Here is a 27,211-nt window from a genome sequence, read left to right on the forward strand (position 1 = left end):
CATCATGTACCTTAATTCAGCAGGTTAAAAATACTGAATCCGTCGCAATCAATGAGGAAACCATATGATTAAATCTGCTGGTTTACTGTTTGAGGTGTGTATCAATACATCTCAATGAATTTCAAATCCAATACCAATATGGACAATTTAAATCGATTTGACAAAAATATATATTGCCATTCTCTTTTTCAAACCAGCAGGATGCACTGTCTGCTTCTGGCTTCTATTGTTTGACGTCAGTAGCTGATGCAGAAGCACTTATCAGTGTCCCTTCCTCTAGAGATATAATCTCAAAATCAAAAAGCAAGGACAATATTTATAAAGAAAAGTAAGGAGAAAGGGTATTTGCATTTTTAAATAAAGCATTGTATTTATTCACAAGTTGACTTTAATCTCATGTGTTTGTCAAAATTGAAATCTGTAAAAAAAAAAATATATATATATGATTTATGTAATTTTTCACGTCAGAGTGGCAACCATTTGTCTTTATTTCTAATACTCACTATACCCGTGTCACAAATGTTACACCTAACAAGAAGTTAGACAAGAAGAATACTGGTCAAGATTAAAGAACTGGAAATCTGATATTGTGATTATGTATTAATGTTGAGTATTTCTACCGGTCACTTGATAGTGTAGTATTTCTTTGGATCAAATGTATCATTAATTACTAATTTTAGGGGGATGGATTTCTTACATTAGAACGCAAGAAAAAGCATTCACTTCCTGTTTGTCTCTCTGTCTCATCCTAGAGATCTTAACTTCAACAACCTGATGGTTTTTCCTAAAGCAATTCAAGCCCTGCCCAAACTCAAGGAACTGTGAGTATGTCGTCATGTTTGTCCACCACTGTGGGAAACATTTTACACTGACATTAAGTTCAGGCACAAGTGAACTTGTCGAGAGCATGAAGGACTGTTATTTTTAGTGTGTTTTGTAATAAAATGGTGATCCAACAAACATGCTATAGAGTAAATATTCAGAGAACTTTAGAACACATTCAAATCACAAAGTACTTGTAGCCTTGACTCATTATTTGTGAGTATGAATCATTGTATGTATGAGTCACATGAACATATTATAAAAACTATATTTCATGAATGTGATCTTTTATCTCTTGAATGGCATGATGAAATACATACAGGATATCTGAAATCTTTTGTGACAATTTTCTGCATCTGTGCTTTTATTTTGAAGGTTAAAAACACAATAGTCCAATTTCTTGGTTTTCTGGATGAGCACATTTATTACATATCACATTATTTAATTTGATCAACTGACAGGCCTTTGATTTAAGAAGCACATGTAGAAAGTAAATTGTTTAATTTAGTTTGTTCATGATATGGGACTGTCTTTTGTATTATTACTTTTTGTAATCGTGTTTATTTGTCTTCTTAACTTGCCAAACAAATCCGCTTACATGTCAAGTGAAGTGTCTGTACTTTGTCTCCTTGATCTTTTTCCTGCAGTGGATTTCACAGCAATGATATTGCTTCCATACCTGAAGGAGCCTTCCATAACAACCCGTTTCTGAGAACCATGTAAGGTCAAACCCCCCTACTGAGTCACTCAGAAACAAAAATAAGACACTTGATAATTCATATGTTTATAAATGCTCCCATGTGTAATGTACTGTCAGTCTTTTTTACAAGCACACATGCCTGTGTGCTGATGTGAGTGTGACGCTTCAGTAGACGAATGTCCAGGAGATGGTGCCATTCTCGCATAGTAATTGATGCTGGTTTGAACTCTTCCCCTCTGCTCTTGCTCCTCCCAGACATCTCTATGACAACCCTCTGTCCTTCGTGGGTGCTTCAGCTTTCAAGAATCTGTCTGACCTGCACTCCCTGTAAGTCCAGCTGTTTTGTTTCAATCTAAAACAACTTTGATGTTGATGACAATGATTTGACTTTTCGTCACCATGTGTGTTTCAGGGTGGTGAGAGGGGCCAGCATGATGCAGGACTTCCCCATTCTTACATTCACTAATAACCTTGAGAGCCTGTGAGTGAACATGGATGCAGCATCTAATCCTGCTAAAACTTTTTTTTTTTTTTAATCTCAGAAGTGACTGATTATGATTTTCATTTCAGGACCCTGTCAGGAACCAAGATATCGTCCATCCCTGCTGATCTCTGTGAGGATCTCAAGTTGCTCCGGACGTTGTAAGACACTTTTCCTGTAACCTGCAGACGTGCTGAAAACACACACACAACGTAGTACTCCTTGATTATTTTGTTTTTAGAGTGTTTTTTGGAGCTTTTTAATGCTTCATTTGGAGAGAGGATAGTAGATGGAGTTTAAAACTAGGATGAGAGAGGGAGGAATAACATGTGACTGCCCACCTCGAGGGCTACACGATATAATCACTAGGCTATCTGGTGGCTATCTGGTGCCCCAGTACTTCTCAAAATTTGAAGTGACTTAAAAATAACAGGGACAGGAGAAATAGAACAAATTTAGCTTAATGATTCAAATATGGATTTTGACACTGTTAAAGACTGATTTGAGGTTCAAGAAGAAGAGCAATTTTTTGTAGGCCAATCTCAACTTCATTTGAAAATGTCTTTGTTAAGGCTGTTTATTTCATCCATCAGAGATCTGTCCTACAATGAAATCAAGGAGCTACCATCTCTCCTGGGCTGTTCCCGTCTGCAGGAGATGTGAGTATTAATCCTCTAAATGTCTGTTCACAAATCAATTAAGACAATAATTATAGAGCTAAAAAAAGACTGCTGGTGTTTATAAATACAGAATTAATTGAATCAACAATTTCCTTGTTGACTGTTAAACGTATTTATTTCAATCTGCAGAAGCTTTCAGCACAACCAAATTCAACAGATTGACAGGGAGACTTTCCAAGGTCTCTCTGTTCTCCGTTTACTGTAAGTGAACACACACACACACACACACACACACACACACACACACACACACACCCTCTGTGACACACTCACTTTGGATACTTTAAACTCAAATGTTTGAAGCTGAGATTGTAACCTCAATTCATTGTGATTCTCCTTAGAGACCTGAGTAGAAATAAAATCCGAGTTATCCACAGAGAGGCTTTCCTCACTCTCAGCACACTTACCAACCTGTGAGTATGACCTGCGTGTTATTTGCACCACCTTTCACCATTAAGAGCACAGAACTCCAGTTATATGTCAGGCTGCTTTGACTGCCCCTGCTGTTCAGAATAAAATGTCTTCTTTTTTCCACAGAGACCTGAGTATGAACTCTTTGACTGTGATTCCAACCACTGGGCTGAGCGCACTCAGTCAGTTGAAACTCTCAGGAAACCCACAAATGAAAAATGTGCTGACTGGAAAAAACCTGCCCAAACTCAGGTGAGGAAGAACTTTGTGATCTGCTGGCATGTTCTGTGAACTCAAGTGGTAAAGATAGGATGTAAAAAAAAAATAAAAAAAAAGCATCACTTTGAATTTTAAGAATATGCCGACTCTAATACATTTAATTGTTTATTGTTTCTACTCTGTAATTGTCTTAAATTATTAGATCCAAATTTTCTACAGTCAAATACATCACTCGAAACATTCCTAAAGTCAAAACAATATCTGATTGTGCTGTGCTTTTAAATCTCAAACACACTTGCTATAAAACTGCAGATGTTCAGGGGAAAAAGAAGTAACCAAAGCTGAATTTGCCAACTAAATCAAATAGTGGACATTACACTATACATCCCTTGTTGTGACCGTTTTGATTGTAAGTATACTGCAGTGGGTAGACTGGCAGAATTACAAACACAAACTTCATCTTTCTGTTAGTATAATGAGAAAACCAGGTTAATCTGTTTTCTCCTAAATTTGAAGGTACACTATGGAAACTTCCAAATATTATTGGAAAAAAATCCCAAGAGCCTCATATTTCAGAAAGAACATTTCCCAGTGTGGTATTGAAATCATGGGACATCTGTGTTATCAATACAGGACTTCAGCAGGATGTTCACACAAGCTTTCTAAACAATTGTTTGTTTTTAGGTCCATCTCGGTCCCTTATGCGTACCAGTGCTGTGCGTTTGTCGGATGTGACTCAATGATGAGTTCCTCCGAGTCAAATGATGTAAAGAAATCTGCAGGTGGGAATGCTTTATTGTTTCCTTGGAACAGTTGACATTTTGGCTTAATTTCTTGTTTCTTTTTAATTCACAAAGAAATGATCTGAAAATATCTACAGGACTTCCCTGATTGATTAGTGAAGATTCTTTCTGTGTGCACTGAACACTTACAGAGTCATTTCCTGCATTTGATATCTTTGGTATCACATTTCTCTGATACATTTCCTTCTTTTATTGAAAAGTGGAAAGTTGATGGATGAAATGTTGGTTCCATGTTTTTATCTCCGAGCACATAGATTAATGATTATAATAATTCCAGCTATTAAAAAAACAAATTTAGCATCTCTTTCAGTCCGGTCTGGTGGTTAACTTTTGGTATTTTGATATTTGTCTTTACAGTTTTTGTTTAAAATAGTTATCTATTCTAATCTTATGCCATAGTAACACAACATGAGTTTCAGATACTTGAGTGATTTTATGCTGAAATGTTTGGAAAAAATTCATTATAGGAATTTGAGTAGTCATGGGATGTTGCACTTCACTGCTTTCATTGGCTCATTTTTTTCTTTTTAATTTTAGGCGGGGACGATGTTGAAAGAATCTCCATTATTGTGCATTGCTCTCCTTTACCAGGTGAGCATAACACATTTTCACATCTTTCAAAATGTATCTATGTTTTGCCTTTTAACAATGAATTCACAATAGTTTTTAAACAATTAAAAAATGGCTTTTTAACTTTAGTAATTACTTCAGAACTAACGCACTGTTTCTGCCTTCAGGAGCCTTCAAGCCGTGTGAGCACCTGCTGGGTAACTGGATGATCCGTCTGACCGTCTGGTTCATCTGTCTGGTGTCTCTGGTCTTTAACAGCCTGGTGCTGGTGGTAACCTTTGCCCCTTCTCATCGAGCTGCAGGCCACACCCACTCCTTCTACCCGCCCCTCTCTCCAGCCAGGTTGCTGATGGGGCTGCTGGCTCTGGCCAACCTGCTCACAGGCCTGTATGTTGGCGTGCTGACCGTCCTTGACTTTGCTACCTGGGGTTCTTTTGCAGAGTTTGGTGTGTGGTGGGAGATGGGGCCCGGCTGTCAGATCACAGGAGCTTTGGCGGTCTTCTCCTCAGAATGGGCAGTTTTGTTGCTGTCACTGGCTGCAGTGGAGCGCAGTGTGGCAGTGCGGACAATACTCAGGAAAGTTATGTCACCCAGAAGGAACGTCAGCAGCCATCGAGGATGCTTGAGAGGAGACAGACGCTTCAGCTTGGCCGCGGGACTGCTGGGGCTGTTGGCTGCTGCTGGAGCCTGCCTAACAGTCCTGACCTCCAGTGAGCACTCCACCTCTCCCCTCTGCCTGCCGCTCGCTGGTGGTGAGAGTCCAGCCTTGAGCACCACAGTCGCTCTTGTGCTGCTCAACGCGCTGGCTTACCTGTTCACTGCAGCTGTGTACACGCAGCTGTACTGCCATCTGGGCAGGATGGAGCTGGTCGATCCAGAGCAGACAGGAGCCCTGCGACATGTTGCCTGGCTTGTCTTCACCAACTGCATCTTCTTCTGCCCCGTAGCAGTTTTCTCCTTTGCCCCTCTCCTGACTGGCTACACAGCCGGGGGCCCGGAGATCGCCAAGTCTGTCACCCTCATTTTCTTCCCGTTGCCTGCGTGTCTAAACCCGGTACTGTACGTGTTCTTCAGCCCGGCCTTCAGGGAGGACTGGCTGAGACTACGTGGACTCAGAGGTTTGAGCAGGGAGTTTAAGGCTGGTGCTGAAAGCCATGGAGATGATGGCAGTGGAGGGTCAGAGCTCACAGACGGGGGCTCATCTACCCACCTGGGCTATGACTGTGGGATGTACACACAGCTCTGTGGAGAGACAGGTTTGTGTGAGCAGTGCGAGGCAGCACTGCATGCCAGGGCCTGCTCTTCCCCCTCAGTCTGTAGACACTTGGTGAAGTCTCATAGCTGTCCCACCCTCCTGGCAGGAGCTGCACTCTGTCAGCGCGCTGAGGGGTTCTGGGCAGACAGCGGCACACCCTCTGCTCAGTCTGAGTATGCAGACGAGGGGGACTCATTTGTGTCGGACAGCTCGGACCAGGTTCAGGCCTGTGGCAGAGCCTGCTTCTGTCAGAGCAGAGGACTCCCTCTGGTACACTACTCATACAACATACCTCGAGTCAAAGACTAAGGATGCTTCAGAGCACCACATGTGAATTTAGATGCTACAAGGATATGTAAACATTTTTATAACAGACAAAATGTGCCAATCACCCTGCTAAAGACTACTCAAAGAGCACTTATGTTTGTATTTACTGTGTAAACAGAGATGCAATCACTCTTTAAAGGGAACTCAGTAAATGATCTGAACTGAGCACTTCATGATTCAAACTGGTCTACAAAGGATCTTGCAAAGAAGAATCTTGCCACCAGTGCCTGCCTCTTGCTTTAGAATGGAGATCACAATGTTGCAAGCCTCAATGTGTGTCAACAATTTTGTGATTCATCAGTTTGAACTGATCTCATAAGCTTTTCATTTTTAATCGTTTTACATATTTTCAAAAAATTTTACTTCTCCACAGCAACTGTTGATTTTATACTCTGATTTTTTTTTTTACATAAATGTAGCACATGTAATAATCATCCCAGACTGTTCTGTGTGAATGTAACTTTAGGTGGAAGAGGGATATTCTTACATCAGCAATAACTTCTTCCCTACCTTGCCTCTATAATCTACCGTCTGAGAATGGTTTGAGTAAATGCCAGTCTATTCTAAACACTTCTTTGCTTTAAGACTAAGAATGTGATCAAAGTAGCAGATGTCACTGTTTTATGAACAGCTATGCTCGGTGGTGGTGAAAGACGTTATTTATTGTATGAGCAGGAGCGACAATTTCAGGTGTATGAAAGACGGCCTTTGAATAATGAATACGATATAACCCAAGCATTCACCTAAACAACAGCAGCTCTTGTTGTGTAACCCTCAATAGAACACATACACGTCTAGGTCATTATTTTTATTAGTTTGAAGGATAATTACAGTTACTTTTAAATCTGGGCCTTCATTTTTACAGATTTTTTTTTGTTTGATTTGGATCAAACTTTATTTCTTTATTTACAGGATTATTTTTGGAGGAAGCCTCATAATACCTCGTAACACCGGTTATCTTAGCTTAGCCAAGCTGAACACAAAGTTTGGAAGCAGATGGAAACAGCTGGTCTATTTAATCTTTTCAAAAGTGTCATAATAAAGTCTGATGTACGTCGCTTTTGAGTAAAAGCGTCTGCTACATGAACTGTAGAATTGTAGTTAAACATGCAAAATGTAAAGTATCAGTAAGTGAGATTTAGAGCTGTTTTATAACACAGTCAAGCTCACTCTTTACCACTGTTTCCACTCTATTTCCAAACCAAAATAAGATCAGTTTACCAATCCCAGGTCCTTATCTTACTCTGGGTACGATATTTCTCAAAATGTCAATAGAAAAATGTTGAAGTATCTATTTAATGACCAACACACAACACACCTAAACAAATTTGTTTATTTAAATCAACAATTTCACTTGAGTTTAAGAGTAATGGCTGCTGTATGTTTCTAGTTGATTTACCATTTATCTTTGAACATAATTTAGCTTATGATTGACAAGTTAAACACACACATACCGTCCAAATTCAACACCTGAATATAATCCCACTCTTAACATTATATTTTTCAACATGATTTGAAAGCAGCACAAGACTGGCAGCCAGCTGAGTCAACAAGAAAGTGAAAATGCTTTGCCAAAAAAAAAGACATGAAATGGACCATTGTAAATGAAAACAGGGTGATTATTATTGTCCTGTGTATTCAAAGAGACAGAACCTGTAGACTGTATTTTTCATTTAAAGGATTATTTGTTTAAGTTTGTAAGCACACGGTCGGTCTGTGTGCTATAAAATATGTTATTTGGCATGGTGGTACAAAAAAGAGAAAATAAGGCCTGTGTTTAATCCTCTGCCTCGTGTCTTTCAAACACTCATTGTCTGTTCATTCTAGTCTGTATTACTCTGAAAATTATTTTATTGTAATTTAATGTAGATCTTTTTTCACCCTGAGAGCTGAGCTGTGTGTGTCGGGAGATTGACTGATGTTTGGTGTGATGGAGCATGACTGTACACATTGAGGTGGATACACCCTCGGAGCATGTATCCACAAGTGCATGTCATGTGAGTGCTCAGGAATTTAGCCAACATAGGGAACCGTTTTCTGCCACCAACATGTCTCCTTATAATGCGACATCGAAATGTTATCTTATGGGGTTTTTATTTTCATTTTTTTAGGAATTGTCTCGACTGGGTGTGTAAACTCTTGCACCATCCAAAATGTCTGTCGATTGTTTTGAGATGTCCCATCTGGTGAAAATGTCCAAACCTTTTTTTCTATTAGTTTGGTTGTTGGTTTTTGTATTGTAATGTAAATTATTTGAAAAGAATAAAGTAATCAAGAATGGGATGCTAACTAAGGAAGCTACCTCCTCTACTGTAGTGGCCGCCAGCAGTGCTTTGTAAAAGAAAAGTCTGTTTTTCTTTTATCTTGTTTTTTTTTTTGCTTTTGGGCTCTATGTTGAAATGTGTTGTACATCATCATTTAAGAAAAGTACAAATTGTGGGAGGAATCTATGTACTGTATACTGTGATTTTTTTTTTTTTTTTTAAACCAAACAATAAAACTATTACATTTTATTTTATTTTTTTATAGATACAAATTTGCAGAATAATCCAGATTATAAACCCAATCTCACTGCAAATTACATTTTTATTTGTAGTTTTTCATGTGAGATCTTTCCAAGGGGTCCATCTGTTAGGAATAAATCTGTTTATTGTGAATGAATAAAATTGGAAGAACACAACCTTTTTGATTTACTTCTGTGTAACAATGTGCTGCTTTTATTTTCTATGTAAAATAGGGACAGTGCACACTTGTGAATATAAACATGTCAATATGCCAGATGGCAGGTTGATGCTGCTCGATCACAATGTCCGTCAAAGGATTATTTCTATTAATGATACAATTATTCTGAACAAAATGAGCTCTTATCCATCTTACCAGGAGTGGTACACAGGATGAATCCTCGTACATTGTTGACCTCCTGATCCCTTGGTGCCACAGTGAGGTCAACAACCCAACACTGTATCCTTTTGTTTTGTTCTGACCTTTTATATCGACCTGAGAAGCGTTTTCTGGCACAACTTCATCAACTACCGAGGTGCATGGAGAATGAAGTTGATGTTTAAACTAAAAGTGTTACTGGAGCTTTTTGACCTCTTTTGTATTGGGCTTATCACAAGGTTCACATTTAGGGTACTTTGTGGTAAATGTTAATTAGTGTTTTATGCACGATTTCCATTGTATACCGCTCCAAGCTTTTAATCTACATTTTAAGAGTTATTGCTCTTTTAATTCACTAAAGTGTATTTGTTGCCTTCAAGTACAGCATTTATTTTGTAGATTAACTCAAAATAAATCATGAACAAATGAGTCATGATCTGTTCACTCGCAGCACCTTCACCAGCTGCAGTGTTGTAATTTTACATCAATGCATACTTGTTGAGGTTGTTTTTGTTGTTGTCCTGGTTTGATTTTACTTTACAAAGTGTTTTTGGCTACTTCTTCTTCCACTGCTAATGTTAGCATTTAGTTCAAAGCCCCACTGTGCCAACAGGCCAAACTTCACAAAGCTCTGTGTTGCAGACTGTAGTCATTATAGACTATTTTTATTACAAACTGCCCGTGGAAACATCATTTTAGGTTTGACATTTTACTTCAAATGCCGCACTTTCTAAGCCTACTAACCTGTAAAGAGTACTTGTGCCATTTAGTTGCGTTTCCTTCATCGCCAGCCATGAGTCATGTTAACCACTGCTGGCTCATATCACAGGTTCAGAGCTTTAACTCAGCGGTGAGTGAAAAATAACTTGTGATTGTATAAAGAAGCAGACATGAAATATGATAAGGATATCTAGCTTGAACCCAGCAGCCTTTCCACGTGTAATTTGTGGACTTCGGTGAAAACCCAGTGTCAAAACACTTGACTCAAATGAAGGCGGTGTGAGACATTCGTCAAGTATGTTAATAGTGGTGCAGTGACAAGAACAAGGCTCGCCTGGATCTTTTGCAGCTGGACGTTGAGAGGGCAGAGAAAATATTTACATTACAGGCATCAAAGACATAACTGTCGTGTGATGTTACAGCAGCTCCAGCTCCATGTGTTCCTCTTCACTGACACATGTCCTCCGTGCTAAAAAGGACATCCCAGCTATTCCAGCGCCTCACACACATCCCCTTGTGGTGTACACATTAGGCGCATGCCTCACACCTCTAGCTTTAGTGGGGCTTTGTCACAATATAAGTAATCCCTCTCATCCATTCCTCTGGACTTCTGAGAATCAGCCAGAGGAATGAACCGTGTACTACATCGATCATGAAGGCACTTTGAACAATATAAACAGAAAGAGAAAAAAACCCATTATGATGTTTTTAAAGCACTTTTTATACACACAGAAGAATCAACATTCTGTAGTCAGTTTCCTTTATCACCTGAATGAGATAGGACAAAAAACATACATTACTTTCAGAAATATTACCACTTTCTTTGATGCTTTTCCTGGACAACAATATCCATTATCTTTAACTACAGAACATAGTGGTTGAATTTTTCCCATTTTAATGACGCATAAATATGAAAGATTCCTTTCTAAAGAACAGCAACCTCAAGCATGATCCCCAATATATTCAGTAATCCGGTCACCAACATGATACTGACATAGAAGTGAGGTTGACATGATGCAAAATAATAGAAGAGATTTGAGGAAAATTGTGCAGAAACAAGAAAAGGAAAACAATGTGGGCTAAACACAGTTTGTGATGCAGGTGAGGAGTTGTTGTTTTTTTTGAAGACCATTCATCTTCTCTTCAGTCTGCAGCTGGAACCTCTTACTTCTTATCCTCTTTCTTTTCTTCTTTTACAATTTGAGCTGCAAGTCAGAAACACAAGACAAAACACAGAAACTGATCAATCCATTGCATCCTATTCAGCAGTTTCAGTTATGGTTTCTTAGTAAAAAATATTTTTTTGATTCAAACCTCCAATGCACTTAAAGGCAGCAGATTGACATATTTACATTTCTCAAGTTGATATTAAAAATATTTCAACAAAACTATTCACAAATACTGCAGACATGAAGCAATATTTACTCTTCTTTTTGCCTCTGTTTTTGGGTCCACCAACTCCCAGGGGAAAGTCTGACAAGTTCCTAAAATACTCCTCTATGTCCAACAACTAAACTAAACACATCAACCTTTAATCTTCTACTTGGCAGGAAGTGTTAGAATGGTTTGGGGAGTTTAAGATAGTGGTGAGGGTCAAAACAGTTTAGTTATCAGATGAAAACAAAGCAAAGAGCTTAAAGGTGATAAACAGTGGCTTTGAGGGGAAACAGCAAGGTCGGGTCTACATCGTGTGTGGGTTCATAACTATGAGTGACACCTCTAATAGTCCACAAGTATTTATGTGATCCATTGTTTATAGCTCCTTTTAAAGCCCTTCAGATGTCATACATCTAAGCCCTTAGAATTTGACCTAGAGACAAAATGTTGAGGGAAAAAAAAGAGGTGGTTAATGTGTACATCAGATAATTGTCCTTAAGCTCAGATGATTTGACAAATCCGTGTAAAGCATTTATCAGTGTGTGAGGTGGAGTTGGGTGTTAGCTCGGGATCAGAGGCTGGTTTGAAGCATGACGAGACAAAAAATCATCAGTAAAGGTTAACAGATAAAAGAGGGAGGGAGACACACAGGGATCAGGACTTAAAGATCTATTTAAACCTTGAGAATATATTCATGAAAACTTGTTAACAATGCAGGGCAGTGATTTTAACACCATGACGATATGCGCTCATGTTTCTGTTTGCTGTTACTATGGATACTTCTTCTAGTTAATCTTACAGCTGTAACGTTACGATGATGTAGATTCTTTATATTTAAATGGTAAAGTATTTCTTCAACATTATAGATTTTCATTTCTCAGTTATACCCAAAAACATTGTATTTTGGTATAAATAATGGCGAAAGAAAACCCATGTTCAGTTGATTTTTTGACAACATTTTTATGGATTCACTGTAAAAACAGTTGAATTCAGGGTAATTCTTGCCTTACTTAAAATCTGAAATATGTTTATTTTAAGGCTTTTTATGCCGTTATTTAGAGATAGGACAGTGGATAGAGTCAGAAATCAGGGAGAGAGAGAGAGTGAGTGGGGAATGACATGCGGAAAAGGACCACAGGCCGGAGTTGAACCCGGGTTGCCCACTTAGAAGACCAGAGCCTCCGTACATGGGGCACGCACTAACCACTAGGCTCAAATATGCATGTTTCTACATGTAAAAGAAAGATACATTCATGCATCTATCTGGGGAAACTCTTGGAAACCAGGAGAACTGTAAATAAATAATTTGCCATTTGTTGATCAATAGATATCTTTGAAAAAGTTAGATGTGGACTCATGATACATGTGTTATTTTTAAATAATTTAAAAAAATGATGGGACATCAATGCAGAGTCTAAGCAGGTCATGAAAAGAGAAAACAGGGTATGTACTTACGGCGGACCTCCAGTTTACACTCCACTATGTCCTCTCCGCTGTCGTTCACAGCTTTGCACATGTAAACTCCTCCATCGAACAGACACGGCTTACGGATCTCCAGCGTCAGGACACCCTGCTTACTGAGCATCCGGTACTTGGCTTCATTCGAGATGTCCATCTTGTTCTTGTACCAGGTCACTTTAGGCTAACAGAGTATCACATGTGTATTTTAACTCATCTATTGCATGTATTTGAAAACTAAAGATATCTTACTTATCAAACTCAATTCACATAGTTGTTCACAAACATCTTTTGCACACCTTAATGTTATGACCTCACTGACCTTTGGGATGCCTCTGACTGAGCAGCTGAGCGTGGCGTTGTATCCTGCGATGACGGACCGGCTCACCAGAGGATGTGTGAACTTGGGAGCCTCTGAGAAGTCGTGATCTTTGTGAGAGGGCGGCTTGTAAGCCATACCTGAGGAGAAACAGAGACACACAATATTCATTTCATTTGTCAGTTCTGCTATTCTGCATTAATGGCAACTACTCAGACTTGAGAAAACAAAACATGGACACAAAACCAGAACGACAGCTTTGATCAATTATCAAGGTGCAGTCAGAGCCCACCTGTTTTCTGGATGTAGGCGCTGTCCTTAGTGTCGCAGGGGTCCAGGCTGAGACCCACCAGGTTGATGGCGAAGGCTCTGAAGACGTACTCATTCCCCATGATGAGGTCGGACGCCACGCAGTTTGTTCGCCTGTACTGATCGTAGACTGTGTACCACTCCTTCAGATGACGGATACAACACAAAAACATGTCAGATTCACTTTTACAATAAAACAAATGGTTGATGTTTGCAGGTCGGTGAAAAATGACGAGGAAACATGACAAATAACTTCCGACAATAATAATGTAGAAATATCACTTTTTGATTTTACAACCGCCAGCTTATGTGCAGGTAAAGAATAATCAAATAGGATCTGTATAGACTCAAGCATTATGTGCCCCTGTCACTTTTATATCTATCATCTGCTGTCTGACATCTCACAGGTACACAGAACATTGCTATTGGTAACATGATGATCAACATCCCTGCACTCTCTATATAGAGATGCAAGTTCAATTAATTTGATCTAATAATGACCACAGTGTAACGTGAACCATCCGCAGAACAATGGCCCTGCGTCACAGCGCAGACAATCCGCACCGGGTCACGGCTGCAAGGATAAGATTAGGACATTCTTGCTCGAATTTGGAAGCTCGCGGTTGGAGGATGGTGCCAGTTGGAGGTTTTGCCAACCAGCCCATAATGCATCACTTTTGCTGCTGAGGAAGCTGATTGTAGTATATTAGTCACAAGGGAGCGAGGCTAAACTGTTCCTCTGTGTCCATGCAGCATTTATCCTCAAACATTTTCAGACACGCGTTCATCATGACAGAAGAGGAAGGTTAAAAAATGTGGGCTCAGATCAGCTCCGGTCAAAATGTAAGTCATGCAATGAATCTGTGTCAGTGAACAAGACACTATGAGCTTTAATTATGACATGGAGACTACTGCCTTCCTCTGAGGAGATGACATATTTTTCACAAGTCATGTTGGTAAGTGTCTCTTTGTATTGGGATCTTGACCTGACTGATCTGCACATCTTGGGTCTGTGACTAATTATGTGTTAACCCAGATGGCAGTGGACTACCCATGGCTGTATTAAGGCGACACAGAGAGTGACAAACTCGGGGTCAAATGTCTGTGCAGTGTTGCAACATGCAAACACTCACACCCTCAGTCTGACAGTCTTTTGGTCTCATTCACATTTATTGTTGTTAGGCTCTAATTCAGTAGTTTCTCACCATGGTCTTCTTGTCAGCTTTCTGAATGCAGTATCCAGATATTTCACAGTTTCCATTGTCCTTAGGCGGCTTCCACTCGAGTGCCACATTAAAACCCCAGACATCCACGATCTTAAGGCCCTCAGGCGGCCCGGGGAGATCTACAGAGCAGAAATATGATTAGCTCTGTGCAGGCAGTACTCTAAGGTAAGAGTGAATAGGATGATTGCTGTTTACTGTGATTATATTTGTTCTTCTTAATACCCACAGAAGCTCTGCTCGTGTTCGGTCCTGCTTACCAACAATCTGCAGCATGATACTCGCTGTGTCTTCCACATTCTCAATCTCCACCTGGAGGTCGTACTTCCCCGAGTGCTTCCTTTCTGTCTTACGGATGAAGAGGATCGTATCCACCTCGCTGTTTCTCACACTGGCAAAGGATGAGCTGAGAGGCTCCCCGTCTTTGCTCCATGTGACCTTTGGCCGGGGTTTACCCTGCAGAGCGGAAATGACAGTTTTAAAGGATTAGTTTTTTATAGTTGAAGAGCATTCACAGACAATCCATAACCCATTAAAACTTATTTTTAAGGGAACATCCCCTGACTTTCTATAGCATTCTGTTCAGTCTTTCAATACAATACCTGGGTCCAGAAAAATCTCCAAGACCTGACGGTCTTCCCATTTCTCCTCTGACCCAGCTCTAAAAATGTATTACTATTGTAGAGACCCAAAAGGGACAGTCACTCTATGTAGAGACGGATACGCAGAGCAAAGGCTCAAAATTGTGTTAATAGGCATTACAATATTTGTTTCTTTTATCAAGTTGTCAATAATCAATAACTATGCATATCTGCGTCCATTTTCACTGTGATATAGAGTGTGAATTCAGTTGACGATTGTGACACCTTTGTGTGTGAGCTGTTTCAGTTGGAGACCTCTGGCTGGTGTAACGCCTGTGTGGTGTGAATCAAACTGTGCTCATGCTGTGGTTTGGACAGTAGCTGCATGTCAAAGATATCTGTCTCTCAGCTGCTATTAACATGCCAACTTGACACAATATATATTCCTATGTAAGCAAGGTAGAAGTGTTGCCTTTTCTCTGACACCGTTTTGTTGCATTTTAGATAATTAAAAAATGTCAATGTGTGATAAGGGTATACAAAATAATTGCAAGCAGAGCCCTTCTCATATTAACTACTTTCCTAGGTTTTTAAATAAGTAGCAAGTAAAAAGAAGCTTGTTTTTTGTGGATAGTTCATATCCAACTCTCGAGTTTATTCTGTATAAAGACATAACAGACATAACATTCTGATTAATTAAATATCATTTGGAGTAGGTTGTAGATGTCTGAATGACTCAGCTTTGTGTTTTCTGCACCTGGAAAGGTATCATGATGTTCACAGTGTCTCCAACTTTCTTGATGAGAGTCTGCCGGAGGTTTCTGGGAAGCCAAATTTTAGGACGTTCTGTAAAAGACAAGACACACAAAAAAGAAGCATGACAGGGACCGACGAATAGAAGCAGCTCAAAATTGAAGGGGGACTTATTCAATGTATTTGGTTGAATGAGATTCATGGGTTGTCATGTCTCATTAAGGACTAGATGGAGAGCAGTAGTAAAGGGACATCAACAATAAAATGAATAAAAACGGACGCATTATCTCTCTGATGGTGACAGGTTGAGCCAAGGTTGTGGGAGCACTGGGTCCCGCCATGTTGTAGGCTCGCACACGGAACTGCAGCTTGTCTCCAGTAGTGAGGCCTCTGACGACCATCACTGTCCTATCAGTCAGACCCTGAATGGCTGGAATCCACTCATCGGCTGTGACCAGGAAACAACACTGTGGTTAATTATGATCGATGGTTAAAAACTTTTAACGATATAGGCTATTAAAAAAAAAACCTCCTTATCAAAGCATGCAGGTCAGTGGCATCAGCACTTACTGCCCTCCTTGCAGTACTCGACCCCATAACCCTCGAGTTCAGATGAGCCGATCCTCTCAGGCGGACGCCACTTCAGAGAGATGGAGGTGTCGCTGATGTCCTCCACGCACAGTCCGATGGGCTCACTTGTAGGAGCTGAGGGTGAGACAGAGAGCACATAAATGAGCTTGTTAGTCAGTTAGAGCATTAATGAAAATTACATTTACAATGAAGGACTGAACAAGTGGATAACCCTGATTTACAAACAACAAAAGGTGTAGAGTAACAAAAACCCTTGTAAACCTTTGTAGCTTTGTATATTTTTTAAAATGTGCTTTCTACTAGTTCACTAAAGCAGCTCATCTTAGCTTGATGTTACATACAGTATATTCAGGAACCACCATTAAATAAAGGCTGAGACTAAGACTTGGGAAATCTCAAAGAGAACAACACATTTGACTTGGGCTCTTCACAAAGAGATAACACAAATGAAAAGAAGTTTTGGATTTGAGAAATGCTTATATAAGCAAACACAGCTTTTTACATCATTAAACAAAAGTATCACCTGTAGTTTCTTTCTTCCTACTAATGAGGACCAGATGACTGTCTCAGAAAGGAAACATTGAAGACAGTATTCATCTCTTATAAAGAACCACAGAGCACAAGGAGCAGCATGAAAACAGACTTTTAACTTTCACTTGCCTCAGAGGGACAGAAATGCTGTCAAGTTAGCAAGTTTGAAGCAGCTTTGAATTTTCCATGAACTGGATGACTGAGAACCTACAGAGACAGTAAGTTAAAAAGGGTTCTAATGCAGAAAGTGATTTGATTTGTCTGGTTTTTGAGACAATAGGATAGGATAGTTATTTGACAAACCTAGCATTTGTTCTTGCTGCTTTTAGGGCCTGGCATAGACGGATTCTGTCTACACAAAGTTGTGCAGTAGTGGCCTACAGGAAATGACTTTCAGTTTGGGAATTGAAATGAACACAGTGAAACACATACATGTTTAACATTAAGAAAGATGTAAGGTGAACACTTTAATTACTTAAGGTGATATAAATGAGAATATAATGAGAACAAAAGACGTCTTAATCCTGGTCCTTATTCAATAACTTTATTTCTACATCAAATATTTCTGTTTGTGTTTTCAGTAATCAAAACAGTCTATCAGTCTGTAAGCCTGCTGATGTCATCCTGGGAAACATGAGCTGTCTGAGTGACCTGCTGCTGGGAGGAAGTCAGTGTGTCTGCTGTGCTGTTTGTCTCTCAGGACTAAAATGACGTGATTTAATCTCACATTAATAGATTTTGATTCATCAGCTGCTTCCCACAGATGTCAACACAGAAAGTCCAAAAGCAAACTATTAATCTCAAAACACATTTGAGCTTCCTGAAACTAAAAAGTTGTGTTTTTATCATAAAGGAAAGTGATGGAGCAGTTTTATAATAAATGTATTCAGCTTTGGGATTCGGTAGCTCTACTTCTCTTATCTAGAAGCCGACTGGTGTCTTTTTGAAACAGGGAGGGTAAGAGGGATGACTAAACTCCCATGTGGGGATGACTGCACCATCAGTTTAGTTTCATTAAACTTTAAACTACAAGACATTATTTTGGATGACACATTTGAAAATGTCACAAATGATTCAGCTGGCAAACTCAGTAAATATGAGTCAGTTAGATGATGAAATAATGAAATGACTAAGCTCTTATTTTAAGTGTTGCTGCAAAGATCTTGGCTCAATTTCAGTTTTAATAGTCGAGCAGTTTGGTTTTAAACAAGCACAGCATGAAATATTTTCACACAAAAAGTACTTTTTGATCATAACGGGCAGCTAGCTCTGTGATAAATTCACAAACCCCTACTTAAAGCTATCTCTCTCTCGGGTTAACCTATGTTTACCATAAACAGAATGGCACCACTGGTTGTGCCTGCTGAAGTGTACTAGTGAAAAGTTATTTTGAATGACATCAGAGATCATCTCTTGACTGCTCTGAGAAAATATTTGGTCAACCATGAATTGTACATGTTGTTTCAACAACCTGCTGACATTACGAGGACAAACTGAGAGGTGTTGTATTTTAATTGTGGCCCCATCGTCACTGAGGCCACGGGGCTCCACGTCACACGACACGGCTAAGTATACACCGCAGGAGAAATGACAGAAACATAGGTCAGGGGTCAGGGGTCAATGGTTTCGTCTTGTTGTAGAAGTCACAGCAGCAGAGATTGTTTCAAAAGACAAGTAGAGTAAATCCTACTCAGTTGTGTTTTAAAAAAGCAAAGGGCTTTTCAACTCACATCAATAACAATCAGGGGGTGGAAATAAGAAGGCAATTTAACCTTATTTCTGAGTTTAAAACCTACATCATAATAAAAATCTCTCAAAGAGGAATGCCTACTAGCAGGAGGTTCAGGCTCAGGCTCAGGCTCTGGTTCTGGTTCAGCAGCAGGAACAGGCTCAACAGGGGTCTCCTCTGCAGGGGGAACATTTTCTGTTGGGGGGACACCTTCTTCTGCAGGTGGTGTCTCACTCTCAGCTGGGGCTCCATCATCCCCACCTGGGGCGGCCTCTGCAGGGACTTCTGGAGCTGGTTTACTGTCAGCTTCTGACTCAGGAGGAGATAGAGGCGCCTCTGCGTCAGTCTTGCTAGTTTCCACCTCCACTGGAGCGTCAGCTGGCGTCTCCTCTGCTGGTTTCTTCTCCGCCGTCTTGGGAAGTTTAGGCTTCGTCATTCTCCCTCGGTGTTTCTCTCTCCTGGTGCTGAGTGAAGCTGGTCTTTGTGTCCCTCTCTTCTTCCGAACTCTGCTCTAACCTCTCATTCTGTCTTTGAACACACTTACAGGCTCTTGTTCTCTTCTTCGCTGAAGTGTCAACAATGCTTCCTCTGCAGCAGCCTCAACAGTAGCATGAACCCCCCTGTGTTCAGCAGCTGGTCCCAGCAGAGCCAAGGGCTCCTGGGCCATTATTTATAGAGAGGGATGCCACAGATTGTTTCCTAATCAGATGCCTTACAAGCTTTTGGCCATCTGGATACAATGATGCTCCCTCTTAAATCAACAAGTGGAGAATGAGAGGGGAGTTAAAATATCAGTGGCCAACTAAGAAACAATATGAACCTGAGCCTCTGGATTATTTTACGCTGTCAGGGTGGTGAAGTAGCAGATCTCGGATTTGTAAACGGGGAGGGACAAAATGGAAATTTTAATTTATTAAAAAATAAAAACTGTAACTTTGGTACTCAAACAGTACACAGAGACGAGTTACATTCACAAGAACAAGACAGGAATCATTTTTTCTTGAATATTATGATGTTGATCTTTACCTTCGTTTTATCCTGTTAAACATATGTTTAAAAAAAGTGTTTAGAAGCCTCACAGCCAATTCTGATCAGTTCATTCTTGAGTTCAAGTGGATGTTTTGGCCTGTTTGAAGATGTTTCTTTCAACTTGTATTTCTGTCAGAAGTACAGTGTGACGGACATGAGGTCACAGGGAACTTGACCTTTGACCATAGAAAGATATGGATGAAAAAATCTGTAAAAATGTGGTGTACTATCATAACACACCTGTACACCTCTGGTTTTGCTTTTTTGCTTTTGATACTTTCGAGAGCCTTTTGAGAGTTAGAAAACATTATTGAACAAAATCAGACTTCACTTTTGTCCATAAGTACAACAAAATAGTGCTCAAGGAAAAACCTGCACTGCCAGAACTTTAGCTGTATCACCTCAGATGGAACACACCAAGGCACAAGAAGGAGGGGCCGGCCCAAAGAGAGGCCGACCCAAGAACAGCTGCCGCAGACATCTCGAGACTGACATCAAAAAGAGGAAAAAACAACTGCAAAAGAATTCTCAGGACAGAAAACTCTGTCTAACCGTGATCAACGGCCTCTGCTCGGCGTAAGAAGACTGATCATTAACTTGAATACACTCCCATGTCTGACAATACTAAGAAATGACCCATAGATCTGTTTTTTTATTCGATTTACAATACACAGACTTCTTGGATTTCAACAAATAAACAGCCAAACATGACCCCAGACCTGTCAGGAACACGAGCCAACCAGGCGACATGACCTCAGCGAAACCTTCCAGACCGGGCATGACACGACCCCAGAGTAATAATAAACAATGACATGTCAGCCATCACTCATCCAGATAACCCATCTATCAACATCATAAAACTGGAGTGTACCAAGCTTTTAATCTAATGATAAATTCATGATCTCCTGAATAGAAACAGCTGCTTTCATGAAACATGCAGCAGAGTAAATGTCTTAAAGTGATTCTGAATTGCAATGAGTGGGATGGGGAGCTGCTTTCAGACTCACCAACTGGCACGAAAGGCTGCGAGGCCGGACTGTTACGAGACATGCCGATACCGTTTACAGCATAGACTCGCATCTCGTATGGCACTCCTTCGATCATCCTCTTAGCCTCAAAGGTCGTTTCAGGATAAGGGTCAAAGTTAAGTCTCATCCACCTGTAGCTCTTTGTCTTCTTTCGCTCCAGCACATAACCTGAGAGATAAAATCAAATGAAATAAAAAGGTGTTTAGTTTATCAGGATGATACGGGTGGATACCTCTAAGGTTTCTAAATATATTAAACTAGATAGGAATTTTAATTTGTTGTTTGGGTCTTTCTTACCAATAATTGGCTTGCCTCCGTCAAACAGAGGGGGATCCCACTGAACTACACAGGAGTCCTCTCCCACACTGAGGATTTTCACAGCCTGTGGAGGATCAGGAACATCTGCAGGGACAAATATCAATTTGTTTTAAGAATTAGTACCTACATGATGGGATGTTTTACGTTTTTAGTTGCAGCTTTGGTATTCTCTGTTTTATTTTTGTCTTACCAACAACTTTCACATTGATATCTGCTGTGTCCTCTCCAGCCGGGTTTCGAACCACGACGGAATAGATCCCCTCATCCTGCCTCTCGGCCCCCTCAATGGTGAAGATGCAGTGTCCTTTAGTGGTTTCAACATGGACCCTGCCATCTCCGTCTGTGACCACCTGTTCAACGAAAAAAACTAGAATTAAGTAACTGGATTACTCCTGAGTCAAGTATCCTCTGCTAAGTCTGCTATCTTCTAAACTGACTGACATGTTGTCAGTGGAGACGCTGATACAGTTCATGTAAAAGAGTCATATTTATGTCATGAACATGATGAGCAGCCGTGTTTGTCTGTGATTTTTCAAATGTTATATGGTAATCATCAATCTTTTTTGTCATTATTAGGAGAAATAAAATCAATAGTTTTGTCTCATTATTTCATAAAGTGTGTAAGAGAGTGAGTGTCATGCCAGCATGCAGATAGTGTCTTTAAAAACTTTAGCAAATTAATCAAGGTGAAAATACGAGATCAAGGAATACCAGATACTGATCAACGCATCATACTGAGGATTGATGGGGATCATGAAGGATGGAATCTGGTGTGATCAGTAAAACAGAAATCTATTTTTAAGACTTTCAAGAGAACATGTTTTTCTTTATTTCAAGTCAAAAAAAATGGTTAATCCATGATCCAGAACAACGGCATTTCACAAAAATTGCATCCACAGCAATTTTTCGGCTTATTGAGAGTGGAGACGGAGGAAGAACACTATGCAGATTCCGCTGTTCAAGCCAACAATATTTGAACACTCAATTTCAGATGTCCTCGTGCAAAAAGTAGGACTAGTGCTGGAGTCCGAAATTAAGTTCCAGGAGTCGCTTCCTAATGCAGAGGTGTTGATGTACATTTCCTCAGACTCCTTTATGATTATGCATGTGAACATTTTTGTTTAAATTGTATGAACAGATATATATGACGAGAACAACCTCATGTGAAACATTCAGCAAGAAAAAATATTTCAATATTTACCATGGTTTGACCCAATAAAGTGAACTCTAGGTGTGCTTTCCAGGGAAGACACTTACCTGTACCCATACCAAACATGCCTGTTGATTTTCCCTTTCATTTTTATGTAGCTGTAAAAAGATCTATTTCAGCATCTACCCCAAAGGTAATTTCACCCATTATACCATTAGAAACTATCCAAAGATATACTTACCTACCAGTTTTGTCTGAGCTGCTTCTGTGTGGAGGAGGATTCAGAACATGCTCTTACCTTATTGACACGGCCCAATGCTGACAACAACTCATGCAGTTTCTGACTTGCTCCTAGAGGTTTGTTCTTACTAACAGCAAACCAAACATACAAGGGATAACCACTGGTGAAGCTGCTTTGCATGTACTGGTTTGCATGTGTTTGTAATTGTTACTGCTGCAGCCTGTTCTTTCTGAAGGGCTGTAAAGCAGGAAATCAATACAAAAACACAACCTGTTCAGCATTGAGTTGCAAAATCGTTTTTGTTTCTTTTTTAATGGCTGCGTGCATTGTCTTCTGACCATTCATGTGGTAATAAAATAGATTTTACATGAAATGGGTAAATGTGTGAAGATGACAGCTTCTCCACTGGCTACATGTACTCCTCAGATGATTCGGTTGCTTTCTTTGGTGTCAAGTACAAAGAGGTGATGGATAGTTCAACTGAGAGAAGTTAAAAAAGCATGATGCCACGGCTACACAGCATTTTCAAGAGGCATGCACACTTACGTCCCCATTGGTCAGGGTCCAAGAGGAAGTCGACCCTCCTCTCTCCTCGCCGTCAGGTATTACAGAACTAGCCTACATTTGAGCAGAGCAAAGCGGTAAAAGCCGAAGAGAAGAGAGAGGCCAAAATTTGACCTCTCTGTCTTCTCAACTTAAATATCAGCACACCAGTAAGATGTATTAAATCAAGCAATATTGTACCTATTGTACCTATAAAATGTTGTTAAAACATCTTAGCATCCAAGCCAGACATGTGCGCCTGAAAGATGCTTTTTATGCTTAAATGTTAGTTGAGAAGAGTATAATCTCCTCAGCTTGTATCGTATTAAAACTGCACACATTTTCCAGAATTTTACTGCATTAGTAAAGCTTTTAAACCTTTTTTAAACAGCAAATCAGCCTTACATCTCAGACCTTACCGACTGCACTCTGGATGGTTGTCATATATATCAGAAGATGGACGTGAAGCCTGATTGACAACAGAAGGGTATTGATCTGTTTTACCTTCTCTGCTTTGGTCCAGACCACTGTGGGAGCCGGGTCTCCAGTGATCGGGACGTCCAGGCGTAGTTTGTTGCCAGCTACCACCACGATGGTTGACTCAGCAGTGCGACCCATACAGTCCAGGTGGATTTTAGGTGGATCTTAGACAGTGACAGAAATCATTAAACTGAGCAGTGGATTCACTTGTTCAGTCTGAATGCTACAGGAGAGGATGGCTGTTGGTACCTTGGCGTGGGACGTAATCAATCTTCACCTCTAGGAAAAAAAATACAGGTTGCTTTAGTGGTTGAGGCGTAATAGATTTGTCATTTTAAAGTGTAAAGAGTAAAAATGTTAAATGATACCCAAGAAATTGAGTTTGGCAGAAAGGTTGAAGGCGTGGCCATCAGGCACAAAAGTGTAGTCTCCCTCATCCTCTGGTTTGACCTCATCGATGGTCAGTTTGTGGATTCTGCAGAGGAGGACATTTTTTTCAAAGTTGACTTCATGCTGTAATTGGATACATGCACATGTTACACATGCACGAAAGTTGCTCTCACCTTCCAATATGTGTGATATTTATTCTGGCGTCTGGCTTTACTTCCACACCATTCTTGTACCACGTCCCCCTCACGTTCTCATCTGACACCTCACACTTAAAGACCGCCTCATCCTTTGCCTTTACGGAGAGGTCTGCGATGCTCTGATACACCTCCAGTTCTTTCTCTGCACGGTGAGAAAAAAAACAAAGTCTCAGAGAGCAGATCAGCAAAACCACAGAGGCCTCCAGACTTCAATTGAAGGGGTGGGAATAAGATGATGATGATGATGATAATACAAGGATAATATGGTACTAATATGTTGGGGCATGAGATGATTATCATATTTGGGAGTCCTTTGTGTGTTGTATCTTAGCAACAGGTACTAAGGGAATAACTAATTGGTTTTATAGTAGAAAATAAAGTGGGAGGATATGAAGAGCAGATGCAGGAGTTTCAGGCTAAAACTGTAAATGACAATAAAATAATGTACAGGGGAGTTGTTAAAATGATCTCAAAATATACTGTAATCCAGGCACCATAGCTCACACCACGCTCCCTGTAAAGGTTACAGGAGATTTTGATCTCAGCTCATTGGGTGGGCGAGTAAGGTGGGAATGGTATTATAATGGGGTTTCTGCTGTGGAGTGAGGTGTTGATCTCTGCTGCACGCGACAGCTGGTTTTCTTGGCAGGGTGTGTGTTCGATTAACAGCCAGATAAACTACACTGGACTGAGAGCAGGAGCCAAGACGAGGTTTAAATTTACACAACCGACCCTGAGACACACACACATATGACACACGTGAATATATGTAAAAGTGAAGGTATATAATCATATATTATATATATATATATATATATGATTATATATCACAAATAGTTACAAGTCTACTAAATTATTGCTTACACAACAGAACACAGAAAATGTCAAATTAGAAGCACACATTGATGAGGTTTGTTTTTGTTCATAATGAATCCTATTGCTCTGTGAGCTGATGTTGCTATGATGAAATGGTTACTGGGTGGTATAAAAAAGGGGAATGAAAGAAGGGGGATATAGCTAGTTGGGTTTTTTATTGATCTATTTATTTTTGCCTACGTCCATGTGCCAAAGAGTTTGAATCGTCCCCATCCATCATTTCTAGAACACCTGTGAATTGAAATTACAAGAGTTCTTAACGTTCACCTGCAAAACATGCCACATGTTAAATTTACTGACATCAAAACACTGAGGGGCACATGTCACATCTTTTGAAGATCTATCATCTAGACATCAAATCTATTTTTTAACCATGACGTAATATTTCTTTAAAAAAAAATCTAAAAGGAAGTTATGTTAACTGTTAAAAGAGTTTCAGGCATATATAGTTTAAATTCCAATATAGAGTAGGGTACTTTGTGTAACACAACACTCTCCTTCAGGCCGTCTACTTTCACTGTTTGATTCAGTAACCATGGCCTGTACTTACATGTTCCACTGGTACTTAAATGTATGTGTTACTGGGACAGGAAATTGACATTTTGAAGAAAGACAAAATAACCATATGTTATTATTAATATAAAAAGGGTAGTTAAGTGGTACGGTACTAGAAACAAAAACTGAACTTTGGAAAAAAAGTAAATATGACGGGAACCCATCTCGTTTATCTCATGCTAACAAAACTAATTTTGACAACAAGCGAATGATCTTTAGATTTACTAATGTACAATTAAATGTGATTTTGTCTGATGCGCTTGGCACCTTACATAACATACTCTACAGGTTTGCAGATTATAGTATATGTAGACATTTTATTCTTCAGTGTTGTTTCCCTGTAGTCTTGAGTTTTGTATGAAATATAAACTGATTCTTAAAATAAAATCTCTGTGAATCACAGTCTGTTTTAGTTGTTTGTTGTTGTTGTTGTCAACTAAATTCCCCGCCTTGTTTTCCTTTTGATTGCAGGTGATGCTATAGCAACTATCAAATGAAAAGTGTGACAAATAAGAATTCACCTGTTGTTGTTTTGTTGTTCAACAAAACAACAACAGGGAAAACAATGACAGATGAAACGAAACACCAAAGACAGAAACTGGGACACTTGCGCAAACGCGTGCCCTTCAGGTGAAATATGGTCCATGTCTTCTAACTTTAGCTGGCATGTGGACTTGTGTCGCTGCGGCAACCTTGGCAGAATGATGTGGGCAAGAGATCCCAAAGATAGACAGCATGCCAAGAGAGACAAGGCCACATGACTACTGGTTTGGCATGAGAATGTGTGCTTGGAGTGTATATCAATGATAAAAATGTTTCATACTGTACTCAGCACTCACCCTGCACCAGGAGCTCAGCCATTGACTCGCCGCCATTCGTTTTAACCTTGTAGTGACCACAGTCCTCCTTTGTGGCCTCGTTGATGATCAGGACGTGTTTGCAGCCATCTTTTTTGAAGCGATACTTGAACGACTCATCTCTTGTTAATTCAACACCATCCTTCTCCCTGCATGGAAATTAAATCATAAATATTATAATAAAAAAGTTAACAGCTAATATAATACAAGCAGAGTTTCAACCTCCTGCTTTTAAAGTAATTGATTTATTTTCATGTTAATATATAAGCTAGCTCTCTTTGCTCAATACAGATTTGATTAAAAGCTTTGTAACCAGTAAACAGACCCTGAGCTCGGCCTTTACTATAAAATATGTAACAAACAAACATCCTGACATGGACCAGAAATATGACTGAATTCTCCTAAAGAAGATGTGCACTTGATAGGCTTATGAATGTTAGTGTATTGGAGTTATTACTCATATTGTGCAATCAGCTGTGTAGACTTGAGCTCATGACGCCGCTCAACTTGTGCAATGTTAAATTTATCTCAGCTTCATTATTAATCGTTTGACTTTCAATCCAACATATAGATCTTTTTTGCCCTCGGTTCCAAGAAAATTGCTTTGCACATGAGCGTTTGCAGCAACTTTCCCCTTCAGATAAAAGGTCACACGGGACTTGATGAAATGCTGATGTGACCTTTTCCTTGAGGTGATAATTTACAGCTTCTGTCCGTCACAGAGATAGCGCCTGCTGTGTGGACATGACAAACTCAAATGCCATCTGCTGGGTGTGTGAGTAATGAACACTGTGTAGGAGTGACGTCA

General features: G+C 39.9%; 2 protein-coding genes across 2 annotated transcripts in view; one reads left to right on the forward strand and one right to left on the reverse strand.

Annotated features, from left to right (window-relative positions):
- lgr4 (leucine-rich repeat containing G protein-coupled receptor 4) overlaps positions 1 to 8,948 on the forward strand; it is a 29,281-nt gene extending 20,333 nt beyond the window's left edge. The window contains exons 7-18 of the mRNA XM_061036856.1: positions 753 to 821; positions 1,470 to 1,541; positions 1,778 to 1,849; positions 1,935 to 2,003; positions 2,093 to 2,164; positions 2,597 to 2,662; positions 2,813 to 2,884; positions 3,025 to 3,096; positions 3,221 to 3,346; positions 3,998 to 4,095; positions 4,654 to 4,707; positions 4,854 to 8,948. Coding sequence (XP_060892839.1) covers positions 753 to 821; positions 1,470 to 1,541; positions 1,778 to 1,849; positions 1,935 to 2,003; positions 2,093 to 2,164; positions 2,597 to 2,662; positions 2,813 to 2,884; positions 3,025 to 3,096; positions 3,221 to 3,346; positions 3,998 to 4,095; positions 4,654 to 4,707; positions 4,854 to 6,250 — 2,239 coding nt within the window. The 3' untranslated portion in view covers positions 6,251 to 8,948. The remainder of the gene's footprint in view (positions 1 to 752; positions 822 to 1,469; positions 1,542 to 1,777; positions 1,850 to 1,934; positions 2,004 to 2,092; positions 2,165 to 2,596; positions 2,663 to 2,812; positions 2,885 to 3,024; positions 3,097 to 3,220; positions 3,347 to 3,997; positions 4,096 to 4,653; positions 4,708 to 4,853) is intronic.
- Positions 8,949 to 10,565: 1,617 nt separating this feature from the next.
- mybpc3 (myosin binding protein C3) overlaps positions 10,566 to 27,211 on the reverse strand; it is a 31,219-nt gene continuing 14,573 nt past the window's right edge. The window contains exons 15-31 of the mRNA XM_061036872.1: positions 26,386 to 26,552; positions 24,092 to 24,257; positions 23,897 to 24,003; positions 23,778 to 23,807; positions 23,553 to 23,692; positions 21,305 to 21,464; positions 21,094 to 21,198; positions 20,776 to 20,964; positions 16,459 to 16,593; positions 16,169 to 16,336; positions 15,893 to 15,981; positions 14,815 to 15,010; positions 14,537 to 14,676; positions 13,315 to 13,474; positions 13,026 to 13,162; positions 12,701 to 12,887; positions 10,566 to 11,073 (exon numbers count right to left, since the gene is read on the reverse strand). Of these exons, the coding sequence (XP_060892855.1) occupies positions 11,033 to 11,073; positions 12,701 to 12,887; positions 13,026 to 13,162; positions 13,315 to 13,474; positions 14,537 to 14,676; positions 14,815 to 15,010; positions 15,893 to 15,981; positions 16,169 to 16,336; positions 16,459 to 16,593; positions 20,776 to 20,964; positions 21,094 to 21,198; positions 21,305 to 21,464; positions 23,553 to 23,692; positions 23,778 to 23,807; positions 23,897 to 24,003; positions 24,092 to 24,257; positions 26,386 to 26,552 (2,317 nt within the window). The 3' untranslated portion in view covers positions 10,566 to 11,032. The remainder of the gene's footprint in view (positions 11,074 to 12,700; positions 12,888 to 13,025; positions 13,163 to 13,314; positions 13,475 to 14,536; positions 14,677 to 14,814; positions 15,011 to 15,892; positions 15,982 to 16,168; positions 16,337 to 16,458; positions 16,594 to 20,775; positions 20,965 to 21,093; positions 21,199 to 21,304; positions 21,465 to 23,552; positions 23,693 to 23,777; positions 23,808 to 23,896; positions 24,004 to 24,091; positions 24,258 to 26,385; positions 26,553 to 27,211) is intronic.

Source organism: Labrus mixtus, chromosome 1 (assembly GCF_963584025.1).
Source record: "Labrus mixtus chromosome 1, fLabMix1.1, whole genome shotgun sequence".
Classification (NCBI taxonomy): domain Eukaryota; kingdom Metazoa; phylum Chordata; class Actinopteri; order Labriformes; family Labridae; genus Labrus; species Labrus mixtus.